Below are 14,438 nucleotides of genomic sequence, written 5' to 3'. Positions count from 1 at the left end.
CTTGGTGCCAAGCTAAATTATCCAAATTCCCTCCGAATCCTGCTAATAGGTGAATGAGTAGAAAAAATGCATCAGAATAAAAATAGTAAACAAAATCAGTAGAAAGAATACATGTGTCTTTTACCCATAGTACTAATGGGTCTAACTCTAGAAACTAGGGTACTTACAGGGCTAAAGGCTTAAAGTGAGAATATAAGTGGTAATGTACAATGCATGTAGTCCAGAATGGTAGAGATCTTGCTCCAATGTTGCCTAACCAAGTAATAGCCTGAAGCTTAGAGTCATTCTTTGGGGAGTGACAATGTTTGTATTTTTAATTTTGTAGAGGTGGCTGAGTTAACCAGAAAAAAAGCAGGGACCAACACATGGGACACTAGTGCCGTGTTGGCATAGGGCACTAACATATTCAGAATAGAATCCTAAGTTTCTGGGAAATAGCTTGAGGTTGGATAAAGTGTCAATTCTCTCATAGTTCCTGATTTGTGGATTCCTAGACTTGAGCAACTTGAGACTTCCACTTGAGACTCCTTGACTGATACTAGTTCTCCAGATCAACTATGACTGGACATAGCCACTTGAGAGGGGGAGCTCAAAATGAATATTGCCTATTCCCCTCTTGTCTCAAGTCTTGCTTTCTCTTACCTCACCCAACAATTACTTTTGCCCAAGTATTTTCCTAATTACTACCATGTGTCAGCTATGCCCCAGGGAGAACTTGACACCAAAGTCTTTGGAATTTTGATTCTGTAGTTTGATACTCCTGTCTTCTCCTCTTTACACTAGACAACATGCTAGGATGAAAGAGAATGAAAACTTGAGGGTGATATAGAGTTTGAAGCCCTGGGTGGAAGTTCAAAAGATGGAAGGTTTTGATTGGGAAGATATTGAGTTCTGTTTTGAACATGTTGAGTTTCAGAAGCCTACTCTGCACTGGTCAAGCTATAGTTCACATCTGAAATATAGTGGTAATTCTGCAAAGCATGCTGTAAGTTTATTGACAAGAAGAGAGTAATGTGGATGGTCGGGGGCTTCAAACCATGCCATATTAAGATTAGTTGAAGGAGCATACATTTTTTACCTTCTAGAAATAAAACTTTGGGGAAACATAAGAAATGTCTTCAACTATCTAGAAGCCTGATATATGCAGTAAAGGTTAGACTTATTCTGTGTGACCAAAATGAAATTCATAGAAAGCGATTTTTTTATCAGTTTAAGAAAGACGTTCCCAACAACTTGAGGTATTTGAAAATGGAATGCATTGCTTTGTGAAGTAGTGAGTTACCTGTCACTGACTACATCCAAAAAGAGACTGACCACTTGTCAGGGATCTTTTTGACAGAATTTACACATCTTGCAATGATAAGGGGGAGGCAGGCTACATGGTCTATAAGGGCCCTTTTAAATCCAAGATTCATATAATAAAAGAAGAAATTGGAAAGAGAATTCTAAATTACGAAGGGACCCTGGAGATCATCTAATCCAATCTCCTCTTTTAAAAAAAAATCTCAGGCTCTAAGAGGGATAATGACTTGACAAAGTGATAGTAAGTGGCCGAGTTAGACCTTGAATTCTAGTCACTTCCATATATTAACATGAAAACCATAGCAGAGATGAATAGAGTAGGGACATTATTCCTCCTTTATCATTAATGAAGTGCTATGGGAATGAAATCTCAGAGGTTGATGAAATTGGTAAATGTTTCCACCACAAGCACAACATAGAATCCCATTGGGACACAAGACCTAGATCCACCCTATCTTGTCCAAGGACCAACACTCTCTCTTTCTATGTCATCTATTCCAGGGAGAATTTACAATTTCTCTGGGCCCTCAACCTCTGGATGGCTTTGAATTTCCCATTACATGGAGGAAAGAAGTAGGAGTAACATAGCCAGCACTTCAAATGGCAGTACGTGAGGTCTTTACAAACCATGCAGGTAAGGCCTAGGGAAACAGCAGCCAGAGCATTGCCTTCAAACACATACATACACACACAACTCATATTTAGACAGACAGATAGAAAATAAGCATAACTATGCACAAACACACACATAGCTCCCTTTTCTAGTTCAGATCAAAATCAGTAAGAAATTATACCTCAGGCAATCCTAGCCTGCCTCTTATACCCACCAAGAATAAGATGCAATTTACAGAAGAGAATAGAAGAATCATGACTGGGGAAGTGGCTCAGTTACTATTTGGTAAAAAACTAGGCTACACTGTGGTCCTTGAGAGAGAATCCTAGAACTCACAGCTGGGAGGAACTTTAAACATCATCTAGCCTAAACTCTCATTTTTAAAGAAACTGAAGACCAAAAGAGAATAGCTTGACTAGCCTAAGGTAATATAGGTAGTTAGAGCTAGTATCAAAACCAGGTTTTCTGGAACCAAATTCAATAGTCTGCCAATTACAATAAAACAGGAAGGTCCGATTCTAGGACTAGAGAGAAATGAGAGAAATTTCCCATTTCTATTTTAAAGAAAGTCTAGATTTTTCTGCCTGGAAATTGAAATTCTTATCAACACACCCCACTGTACCATTTTTGCTATATTCTTCACGTTTCCTCTAATGTGCACCCTCCATTCCAGCTAGGCTGGTCTCCTCTTCCCTTCCTCACTACTTTGTGTTTTTCCACCTACAAAACTTGATGTAGCCGATTTCCCTCTGTCCAAACTGTTTTGTCCCTCCTCTGGTAACTAAATACTACTACATTTCAAGGCCCAGCCAAAGGCCCCATTCTCTCTGATCAATCCAAGCTACACTGAGCTTTTCCTTTTTTGGATTCCTATACCATGTGCTCTTTGGTCTACCCAAGGAATTCTTGAACTCTAAATGCCCACTTGCTCTGATGCTCTATGAATCTGTAGCCTTCAAATTCTCAACATTTTAAGAACAGCATGGGAAATTGAGTTTATTCTGATGGGAAAATATCAAGGTCATTTTTGTCCTCCACAGAGGAGGCTACATATGTTTCTCTTTCCTTTTCCTCTACTGTATTATGGAAATTGTATCATTCTGAAGGAGCTGAATCTTATGAAGACTGACAGACTGGGAAAGAAAGCAGTTACAGAAAGAAATCTTCAAAGCGAATCATCTAAAGCCCACAACTATGAAAATCTGCCAGAAAACTTTGATGTGGAATCACCATAAGACTGGGTACAAACCATCTTGAAGTCTCAGAGCAATGTAGCAGCCTCATAAGGAGATTTGGGTGAGTTAGGAAATAGTACTCACATCTAAGGATATTGAAGTGAAACCAAAGTTAGGTCATAAAATCCTAAGACTTGGATCTTAGATCATACCATAATAACTGGATGGAACTCTAGAGGTCATCTAGTACCACTCCTTCTGTTTAAAAATAAGGAACTGAGGCACAGAGCAGTTGAGTGATTTGTTTGAGGTCACAAAAACATTGAATAGTAAAGACTTGAACCTAGGTCACTGAGTTCCAAAATCTAGCTTTTTTACTATATCATACAGTTGTAGCTGATAAAAACCTAAAGTTCATGTTTAAAAAGCATTTTAAGGTGATTTGTTCAAAATAACACTTTTAGCTAGATAATACAAGTATTATGAATACCACATTTTACAAACCAAGATTCGTGGAGACTAATAGACTTGCTCAAGGTCATGCAGTTGACGAGCAGTAATGTTTATTAAATTAAAGACTAAAATCCAAGTCTTCAGATTCCAAATACGATGATCTTCCTTGTATGCCTCACAGTTCTTCTACCACATTGATTGCTTAATTAAAAAAAAAGAAGCATCAAATTTTATTTAGTATATTAACTTTTTTAAAACTCTATGAAATAATTTATCAAGCTGGTATTTTTGGCTGCTTTAATAGTAATGTTGTTAAAATTAAAAAGGAAGCAGGAAAATTCTATAGTTGTGAACTGAACTCAACTAAAGACCTAACATGTAGATTGGATCCAGGGAACTGAAGCAAATATCACCAATAAAGTATATCTGTGTATATTCATCTATGTCTACCTACCTACCTATCTGTTTGACTATCATCTATTCTTTCAATCTGTGCCTGTGATTTCATCATTTCATGAAATTCCCATAGTGGAAAATTTCTCTACCAGTGAAGATTTCACTTAGTTTTTCACTCCCATAACTTATATTCTCAGACATTGACTAACCATGATTCCAGAGGACTGGCGAATCAGCATGTTGGCCAACTCCTGACAAAAGGGTGATAGGTTCAGGGTGCAAAATGAGACGTGTTTTGGACATGGCCACATGAGAATATGTTTTGCTTGATTGTACATTTCTTACAAGAGTTTTCTGTCTCTTTTTTTCAATGGCTTTAGTAGCGTGGAAGAAAAAGAAAAATTGTTAATTGAAACAAATAAAATGTAATTTAAAACAAAATGAAACATGTTGAGAGATGACACTTATAGTCTTGTAAAACTACCAGAGAATATACTAAAATGTTAAATACCTATGGTCACACAGGTAGTAAGTTTGAGAGACAGGACTTAAGTAAAGAAAGGGCTTCCTGATTACAGGGCAGCCTCTCACTACCAACAATAGCTTGTATAAATTTTAAGAAAAGTTCTTAAGAGTGTAGAGGTGGAGTGTAGAAGTGTGACAGAGGGTGAGTGGGACTCAAATTTACATGTTCAACTCATCACATGAATGTCACTGATATATGTCCTTTATGAACATTGTAAAGACTATTCACAACACCAATTGCTAAGTGAACTCATTTGTTTCTCCATGCAGGACAACTTACGTTATACCTTTATTTAAATCTGTACTGTATGTATGACCAAATCCTCAACTCCCTGACATGAGTATTTGATCATTAGTTTAAAAGGTCAGACTAAATTTGCAGTAAAATAATGCCAAATGAAAAAAACATCTTGGATTTGGGGGCATGCAAGACAACTACTTCCTAAATACAAAATGTGAGTAACTATTAAAAATTCTGTTACCTTTTTTTCATTGAGCTATATTTTTCTTCTGGCAGATATGGACAGAAAAAACCAAACCATTATCTCTGAATTCCTTCTCCTGGGGCTCTCCAGTCAGCCAGAGCAGCAGCGAATTCTCTTCTGGCTATTCCTGTGTGTATATCTTATCACTGTGACTGGGAACGTGCTCATCATGATGGCCATTGGTTTGGACACCCGACTCCACTCACCCATGTACTTCTTCCTGGCCAACCTCTCTTTCAATGACATTTGTTTTTCCTCAGTTACAATCCCGAAGATGTTGGTAAACCACATAATGAGAAGCAACTCTATCTCTTATGTGGAGTGCATGATGCAGATGTATTTCTTTATGACTTTTGGGAACATGGATGGGTTTCTTCTGGTGATAATGGCTTATGACCGCTACATGGCAATTTGCCACCCACTTCACTACACCACAGTGATGGGCCCTGGCCTTTGCATCCTTCTGGTGGCCATATCCTGGGTCATCACTATTCTGCATGCCCTCTTACACACCCTGCTAATGGCTCAATTGTCTTTCTGTGCTGACAACACCATTCCCCACTTCTTCTGTGATCCCTACCCAGTTCGAAAGCTCTCCTGTTCAGACACCTTCATCAGTGATTTGATGGTGTTCACTGTGGGTGGAGTAGTTTTCATTACACCATTCACATGCATTGTGATCTCTTATGTCTTCATATTCTCCAATGTGATAAAGATCCCATCTACCCAAGGAATACAGAAAGCCCTGTCCACATGTGGTTCCCACCTCACTGTGGTTTCCCTCTTCTATGGGGCCGTAATGGGGATCTATCTGCGCCCCTCATCCTCATACTCAGCTGTGGACACAGTGGCCTCAGTTATCTTTACTGTGGTTACCCCCATGCTTAACCCCTTTATCTATAGCCTGAGAAATCAGGACATGAAGCTAGCTCTACAGAGACTAATTCTTACAAAAGCGATCTTGCAAATGCCTTAGAATCATAGAACTCAATTTAATTCAACAAACATTTAATATCAAGCAAAGTGTTTATCAAGCATTTATTCTACAGCTGTTCCTATACAAGGAGCTGGGGCAACAAAGACAGAAATAAAACTATCCCTCCCCTCAAGAAGCTTACATTCTATTGTAGAAAACAAGATATACATATATAAATAAATATAAAATATATGCAAAGTAAATACAAATTAGTTTCAGGGGCATTAGAAGCTGGTAGATTCAGGAAAGATATCAAGTAAAAGATGGCATCTCAGCTGAGCTTTAAAAAAAGTCATTCTAAGATTAGAAGATAATCTTTTACAAAACTTCAGCTCTTCACCCTGCAAGTGAATTAGTATATAGCATCTTATGACATTAAAATAAGCGGTGCAGAGGTGAGGAAGCATGGAGGACAACTAGTGCGAAAGCATAAAGATGGAAGATGGAATGACATGTATGGGAAACAGCAAATAGGCTGGTTTGTTTGCAATGGTTGCAAAAAACTAATAGGGAGTATTCCCATTGTGAAAAACAGGCAGGAGGCTGATTACATTGGACTTTTAATACTAATCAATGAAATTAGGACTAGAATAAGGGTTATAAACCTTTTTGTGTGTGATGGGCTGCTTTGGCATTCTGATGAAATCTATGGATCCTTTTCCAGTATAATGTTAATAAATACATAAAATACATAGGATTACAAAGGAAACTATGTTGGAGGAAAAATATCAAATATATATATGTATTATGTACATATATGTGTATACATACATATATATGTATATATATATATATATATATAAAATTGTTTATAGAAACAGGGTTCAAATGTCTGTCACAGAGGGAGTAGAAAGCCACTAGAAGTTTTTGAATGAAGGAGTGCCACGGTCAAAGCTATGCTCTAGGAATATCTCTTTGACAGTTGTTTGGGAAAATAAATTGGAGACACGTGAGACTTGAGGTAAGAAGACCTTTTAGGAGGTTGTTGAAATATTCCAGGTCAATTTGGGGTGGTAGCAATGGGAGTAGAGAAATGGCAATGGATGTTATAGATATAATGGAGGTAAAATCAGTAATTCTTGGTAACTAATTGGATACAGAGAGCGTAAGGTAGAGTGAGAAAGGATGACGCCAAGTATGCAAACCTGAGTAAGTAAAGTGATGGTGATGCCCTCAAATGGTGTCAGTCAATCAATAAGCATTTATTAAGTGCCTACCATTTTCCTGGTACTCCGCTAAGTGTTGAGCTACAAAAAAAAAATACAACATGGTCACTTCTCTCAAGGAGTTCACAATTTAATGGGAGACATACTATTAAAACTACCATGTACAGACAAGCTATATACAGGTTAACTTAGAAATAATGGACAGAGGGAAGGCAGTAGAATTAGGAGAGATAAGAAAAGGTTTCCTATAGAAGGTGAGATTTTAGCTGAGACTTGAAGGAAGCCAGGGAAGCTGGAAGGCAGAGATGTCAGAGATGGGCTGGAGGATGAGATAGAGTTCTGTTATGAAGTGTACTTTTTGAGATCCACAACTTCACATGCCTGTGGGCATGCTCCTGGTCTATCTGTCCCTAGAACACCTGTGCCTCACCTCCACCATAGTGCCCGGAGGCCTCCATGCCCTAGTGACAGGACATCAGGCCATTACCCATACAGCCTGCATGACCCTGGTCTTCTTTATTCAGATTGCAGGCATCATGGACAGCAATGTTTTAGCTATGTAATAGTCTGTCCCATTTAGGTTTCAGCAGGGCTGAAAGGCCAGGAGGGGTAAAAAGCCAGAGGCCTTGCAATGTAAATGGGAAAGGTTTAAGATTCAGAAAAAATATTGCACACTTCAGGAAGGGTCTGAGGCTTGAATACCTTCATCATACGAAGAGATCAACAAAGAACCAGCCTGCACTCATACTTTTGACCTTAGCTAGTCATCCGCATAAGACCCCAACATCTTTCTTTTTATTTCCAATGTCTAGAAAATACAATTTAATTGAGGCTGATCACCATAAGCCAAGGTTGAGTGCCTTATTGAAAGAAGGATTATCAAATGACAGAGGTTAGAACTCTCCTGCTGGAGATGGGAAACCTCAGAGCCGAGGGTCTAATGGAGTCGGAGAGAAGAAGCTTCTGTTAATACCACATTAAAGTTATTACCATGGCTGAAAAAGCACCACATCACTAGCTGAAAAGAGTATTATACCTGAAGGTGGTGTAATACCAGACCAGTGGCTGAAGGTGGTAAAAGACTGTAGCTGCACATCACAGAATGAGCCCAAGGAGTCCAATATATCAGCCTGTGCAATAGAAACACCACTCCCTGAGAAGAGCCTAGTGACAGAGCAACCTGTCTGGCCCATTCCAGTAGCTGCTGCCTATAGGACAGTGGCTTGCCCAACCCTGCTTGGCAGCAGCTCCCTAATGTCAGAGTGGTCTACTTAGCCCAGTCCAGAAGCAACCAAGCCTGTCAGGAGTCAATGTAAGAGCTAAATGACTTCCTTGAACCAGCCCAGCAGCAGACTGACCCATTCAGCTGAGACTAGATGACTTCTAAGAAGAGAAAGCTCAGCTGAGACACCCATCAGGAAAGGATACCCTGTGAGGATCCAGTCAAGCAGATCAGTAGAACCAGACAATCATCAAACTCCATATCACACAACAAACTTTGGGAGTTTTGTTTCTTCCCACTCAATAGTATTTTATTTTTTCTATTTATATTTGAAGATAGTTTTCAACATTCACTTTTATAAGATTTTAAGTCCCAAAATTTTTTCTCCTTCCCTTTGCCCCTCCCCAAGATGGCAAGCAATGTAATATAAGCTATACATGTACAATCATATTAAACATATTTCCACATTAGTCATGTTGTGAAAGAAGAGTCAGAAAATAAAAGGGAAAACTACAAGGAAGAAAAAAATAGAAAATAGCATGCTTTGATCTGCATTCAGACTCCATAGTTCTTCTTCTGGATGTGGATAGCATTTTCCATCATGAATCTTTTGGAATTGTCTTACATCATTGTTATTGTTGAGAAGAGCTAAGTCTGTCAAAGTTGATCATTTCACAATGCTATTGCTACTGTTTACAATGTTCTCCTGGTTCTGCTCACTTCACTGACCATAAATTGATAGAAGTCTTTCCAGGTTTTTTTGAAATCCTTCTGCTCATCATTTCTTATAGCACAGTAGTATTCCATTACATTCATATACCACAAACTGTTCAGGCATTCCCCAATTGATAGACATCCTCTCAATGTCTAATTCTTTGCCACCACAAAAGAAGATGCTATAAATATTTTTGTATATATAGGTTCTTTTCCCTTTTAATGATCTCTTTAAGATACAGACCAAGTAGTGGTATTACTGGATCAGAGAGTATGCACAGTTTCATAGCCCTTTGGGCATAGTTCCAAATTGCTCTCCAAAATGGTTGGATCAGTTCACAATTCCACCAACAATGCACAAATGTTCCAACTTTCCCACAGCTTTTCCAACATTTATCAGTTTCCCTTTTTGTCATATTAGCCCATCTGATAGGTATGAGGTGGTACCTCAGACTGCAACAACCTTTGTGAGGATCTTCTGAAGAAAGAAAGAATATAGAGGCCCTGAAGTTCCTGAGTTGCAAGTTGCCTCAGCCATATGTATTCCCTGCATGTATGCTTTAATACAATTATACTTTGAATTTAGATCTGCTATTTTCCCCAGTCTCTGGGAATATTTGTGAGAGAATATATCTGTGGATTTGATGCAAAAGTTTAGTTACGAGTATTCTTGCTGTGTTGTTTGAATAAATATCTTTGCTAAAGAATTGGGTCTACTGGATAATTTTAAAGGAAAATGCACTGGTGGGAGCTCATTAACTGGTCTGTGGAGGGTAACCATATACAAGCTTAACATTGGGACCCTGAAAACAATAGTTTCCATCCCTCTGGGGTTCCAATGTTCCAGTTCCAGTGCAAGTTAGGGAGTCTCAAACTGGATGTTCCAAAAATATCTTAAACTCAACATGTCAAAAATTGAACTCATTACCTGCCCCCTTAAGCCCTCCCCTCTTCCTAATTCCCCTATTGCTGTTCAGAGCACTACCATCGTCCCAATCGCTGAGGCTCGAAACCTAGGTATCATCCTTGACTCATCCCTCTCTCTTCCCCCTCTCCTTATTCGATATGCTTCTTTTTTCTCCTTGGCTCATTTTTAAAAATTGTATTTATTTTGTTCTGAACTTAGGGAAAAAACAAGCATTTTCATAACATATTGGAATTTTTTAAAAGATGATTTGCACATGAACCTGCAAATCTATTATGTACAACTTGCTGTTCCTTTAAAATATATAATAAAGTTATCATATAACTTTGTTTTTTTCTTCCTTCCCCCCAACCTTAGAGATGGCTACTATTAGACACAAATATGTGTGTATATATATATATTATATTCTTCTATTTATCAGTTCTTTCCTGGAAGCAGATAGCATCTTTCGTCATAGGTTCTTTGTAGCTTATTTATATATTTATAATAGTCAAACTGACTTAGTCACTCAAAGTTGTTCTTAAAAAAATATTGCTGTCACCTTATACAGCATTGTTTTGGTTCTGCTTATTTTGCTTTTCATTATTTTGTGTAATTCTATCCATGTTTTTCTAAGGTCAATGAGTTCAGCATTTCCATCACAATCATATGCCACAACTTGTTCAGCCATTCCCCAGTTGATGGGCATCCCCACAATTTACAGTTCTTTGCAACCACAAAGAAAGCTGCTATAATATTTTAGAACACATAGATTCTTTTCCTTTTTTCCTATCATCTTTGGAAACAGACCTAGTAGTGGTGTTGCTGGGTCAAAGGGTATAGGCAGTTTAATGATAAGGCATGTTGATTTTACCTTCATAACATCTCTCTCTATAATACCCACTCCTATTCTCTGACACTGTCACCACCTTGGTACAGACCTTCATCACCTAAACTCTGGGTTGTTCCAATAGTCTTCTAATTGCTCTGCCTGCCACAAGTCTCTCTCCCCTCTACTCCATCCTACACTCAGCAGTCAAAATTATCTTCCTAAATCAGAAATCTAACCATATCACCTCTCTTAATCAATAAACTCTAGTGGCTCCTCTTTTGGGTTCTCAAAGCCCTTCACACCTCCCCTACCACCTTTCCAGTCTTCTTATACATTGCACCTCACCATGTTCTATTTGATCCAATGACACTGGCTTCCTTGCTGTTCTTCATACAGGACACCCCACCTTTCAACTTCACGCATTTTCACTGGCTGTCCCCCACGCATGCAATGCTCTCCCTTCTGATCAAGTCTCAGCTAAAATCTCACCTGGCTGTGTAATCCCAGGAAATTTACTTAACTTTTCATGTTTCCAACAACTCTCTAAGACTACTGGTTGCAAAACACCTGGCCATTTGCTTTAGTAAGCACCAGAATGTTTTTGAGGCACTCAGGGTTAAATGACCTGCCTGGGGTTACACAGCTAATAAGCATCTGAGGTTAGATTTGAACTCAGGTCCTCCTGACTCCAGAGCCACTACACTATCCACTGCAACAGCTAGGTCCTCCCGGAATTTCTTAACACGAATGAAATCACAGGTTTGGGATTTTTAAAACTATCATTTTTGTTGTTTTTCTACAACACCATTTGCTGTACCATATCATTTTATATCTCTACCTCATCAGAATTTCCCTACACCAATAAAGTCATGTCTGGATTTTTTAAATTATTACTTTTGTGAAGAAGAAGGATAAGGAGGAGGACCAGGAAGAGGAGGAGGAGGAGGAGAGGATAAATGTATCAAAGAAATGTAAAAATAGTGCAAAAGCTTTACTTTTCTGTATAACCAAGATGCCTGGGTTCCCTAGCCAAGACATATAGATTTATTTCCCCAAGATGAATGATAGTTGACTTACTTTCCCTCCATGAACACTTCTTCTTTCTCCTAATCTGGAACAAATGGCCTTAGATTGTATATGTTCCCCAGGGCCTGCCTGCACAGGAATTCATATTCTCTTGGTTGTGTCAAAGAGATGGAAACACAGGGGACACAGATCATGGAAGCAGCCAAGAAACTTCCCATGAGATGAGTACAGAATGAGGAAATCTTAGACTTCTCTAGGACAAAGCTCGAGTCTGTCTTTACCTAAAATCTATCTAGATGGAAAAAGGAAAGCAGCAATATCTAACGGGTAGAAAGGAGAAGGGGAAGAGATGCTTCCTAGAGGGACATATAGTTTAAAAACAACTGGCTCCCCTGAACCCTTCTGATACTAGACTCCCTATAAGATATCCTTGTACTTCATTCATGACTCCTCCTAGGTGCCTTCTATCTCTGAGTCTGACTGGTAATTAAAAGGTATTACTTCCTTCTCCAGCCAGTTCCCCTATCCAAAAGAGAGATGTATTTGCAGAAGAAGTGGTCAATCCAACCCTGCCTATGGCCACAAATTAATGACTCCATCTCCTCTGCTCCATGAAGAACTCAAGATCTATGACTCACATCCTATCCAGGACTCCCATAGCCAACCCCTATCTATTCTCATCACTTCTGGTGGAGAAGGTCCCTGGATTCTCAATCATCTCTTCACTGTGAATTATCTACTGTGGAAGAGAGAAAAGGAGGCAACAGAACCAGGGAGTTTGGTAAATTTGTGAGATCTGAACATACTGACAAGGTAAGACACTAGGGAGTAGGGATAGGAAAATCTCCCTCAGATGCAGATAGAGACACACTCAGATATTCTGAGGTAACTCAAGGCACACACAAGGACACAGACACATTTGAGGATGCAGAAACGCAAAAAGACAGCAACAGGTACACACAGAGACAGGCACAGACCTAAAAGGACACAGACATAGAAATGTCCAAGTCTTTCCTTCTCTTTCATCCCAATTTGAGATTACTGTGGGCAAGCATCTCTCAGCTGATCACATCCCAAACTCCCTGGGATGTGGCAAGGATTTAAAAAAACCTACATATTAAATAGAGGCCCATTGTCTGAATAATAGTAATGTTGACTCAGATGACAAGCTCAATAAAATGGCCATATTAGGCATTTGGTAAAGAATGTCTGGACAAGTCAATTATATTATTGAATCAAATTGTCACCACATGTGTTGTCAGTTTACCCTTTCCTTGCATTCAAAAACATTTATTAAGCATCCAGTTAGTGCTTCATTCTAGACCCTACAAGGTATATCCCTTGTTCCTTAATTGTTCCTTGCTCTCAAAGAAGTTAACAGCCCCTACAGCCAATAAAATATGGACACCTGCAACAATAATATAACACAGAATGTGATAAATGCTAAGGAGGGAGAGATAGTGTTTTGTGTAAGGCAGGGGTTCTTAAACTTTATTGTGTCATGGAGACCCCATTGGCAATCTGCTGAAGCCTATGGACTCCTTCTCTTTTAACACACAAAACAAAATAGAGAGGATTACAAAGGAAGCCAGTTATATTGAAATATAACTATCAATTTTTTTAAGTTCATGGAACCCTGGTAAAGAATCCCTAGTAGAAAAGAATTAAAGCAGACTTTCTGAAAGAGTTGGTGTTTCAGCCAGGCCCCAAAGGTTGGCTTGGATTTCAACAGATAGAAATGCAGAAGGACAGGAGGTAGGAGAAATCTTCTACACTCGAGGCAGAGGTGAAAACATGGGCCAAGTATCAGAAAGATTAGATGGTATTCAATGGACAGCTAGTGATGCATCTGTTTGAAGTAGAGGGTGTGTGAAGAGATAAATGAGAGTTAAAGTTACCCACCTTTACTCCTAGCTAGCCATCATGGATTCATAGGAATTAGACCTTAGAAATAATTGAATCCAGGAGCTCAAACTTTTGTGTGTCATGGATCCATTTAGCAGCCTGCGGAAGCTATTTTCAGATAATATTTTTCAAGCAAAATATACAATATTACTAAGGAAGCCAGTTATATTGAGAAAGATTACTAGGAAAGGAGTATAAATATTTTTTTAAAGTTCAGGGGCTAAAAATTATAGTAAGTATTCAATGAATGAGCATTCACTGGAGCTAAGATTTTGTGAAGGGGAGTTATAGGAGGTAAGTCAGGAAGGGTAGCTTGGAGCAAATGGAGTGAACAAAAGAGGCAAAACATGAAATGAAAGTGTCTTGTAGGCTGAGCAGATCAGCAAAAATAAAGACATTCAAGGCATAACTACATGTATGATGTTGCTCAGGCATTTGGGGTTTTCATGGCAAAAAGACTAGAGTGGTTTTCCATATCCTTCTCCAGCTCATTTTGCAGGTGAGGAACTGAGGCAAACAGTATTAAGTGACTTACCCAGGGTCACATAGCTAGTAAGTGTCTGGGGCCAGATTTGAACTCATAAAGATGAATTTTCCTGACTCCAAACCTAGTTCCATTTATAGATCATTGATGGATTCAAGTTCTTATTTAACTTTTAATATTGCCACAAAGAGAAATATAGTTAAAAGAGATCTGGACTGCGATTCTGAAGAGTTAATTTCTGGGCTTTTCTCTACCATTAG

The 14,438-nt window shown here is 38.8% G+C and overlaps 1 protein-coding gene and 1 pseudogene across 1 annotated transcript; one reads left to right on the top strand and one right to left on the bottom strand.

Annotated features, from left to right (window-relative positions):
• LOC118841651 overlaps nt 1-14,438 on the bottom strand; it is a 1,013,973-nt pseudogene that overhangs the window by 838,031 nt on the left and 161,504 nt on the right.
• Nucleotides 4,984-5,925, top strand: LOC118841308 (olfactory receptor 1361-like). Its single transcript, XM_036748679.1, has one exon. The coding sequence runs from the start codon at nt 4,984-4,986 to the stop codon at nt 5,923-5,925; it is 942 nt and encodes a 313-aa protein (XP_036604574.1).

Source organism: Trichosurus vulpecula, chromosome 3 (genome assembly GCF_011100635.1).
Source record: "Trichosurus vulpecula isolate mTriVul1 chromosome 3, mTriVul1.pri, whole genome shotgun sequence".
Classification (NCBI taxonomy): Eukaryota; Metazoa; Chordata; class Mammalia; order Diprotodontia; family Phalangeridae; genus Trichosurus; species Trichosurus vulpecula.
Note: the sequence above shows the minus strand (reverse complement) of the source record. Positions and strands in the feature narration are given on the sequence as shown.

Coding starts and splice junctions, on each gene's coding strand:
- LOC118841308 (XM_036748679.1), top strand. CDS start 4,984: ATGGACAGAAAAAACCAAACCATTATCTCTGAATTCCTTCTCCTGGGG.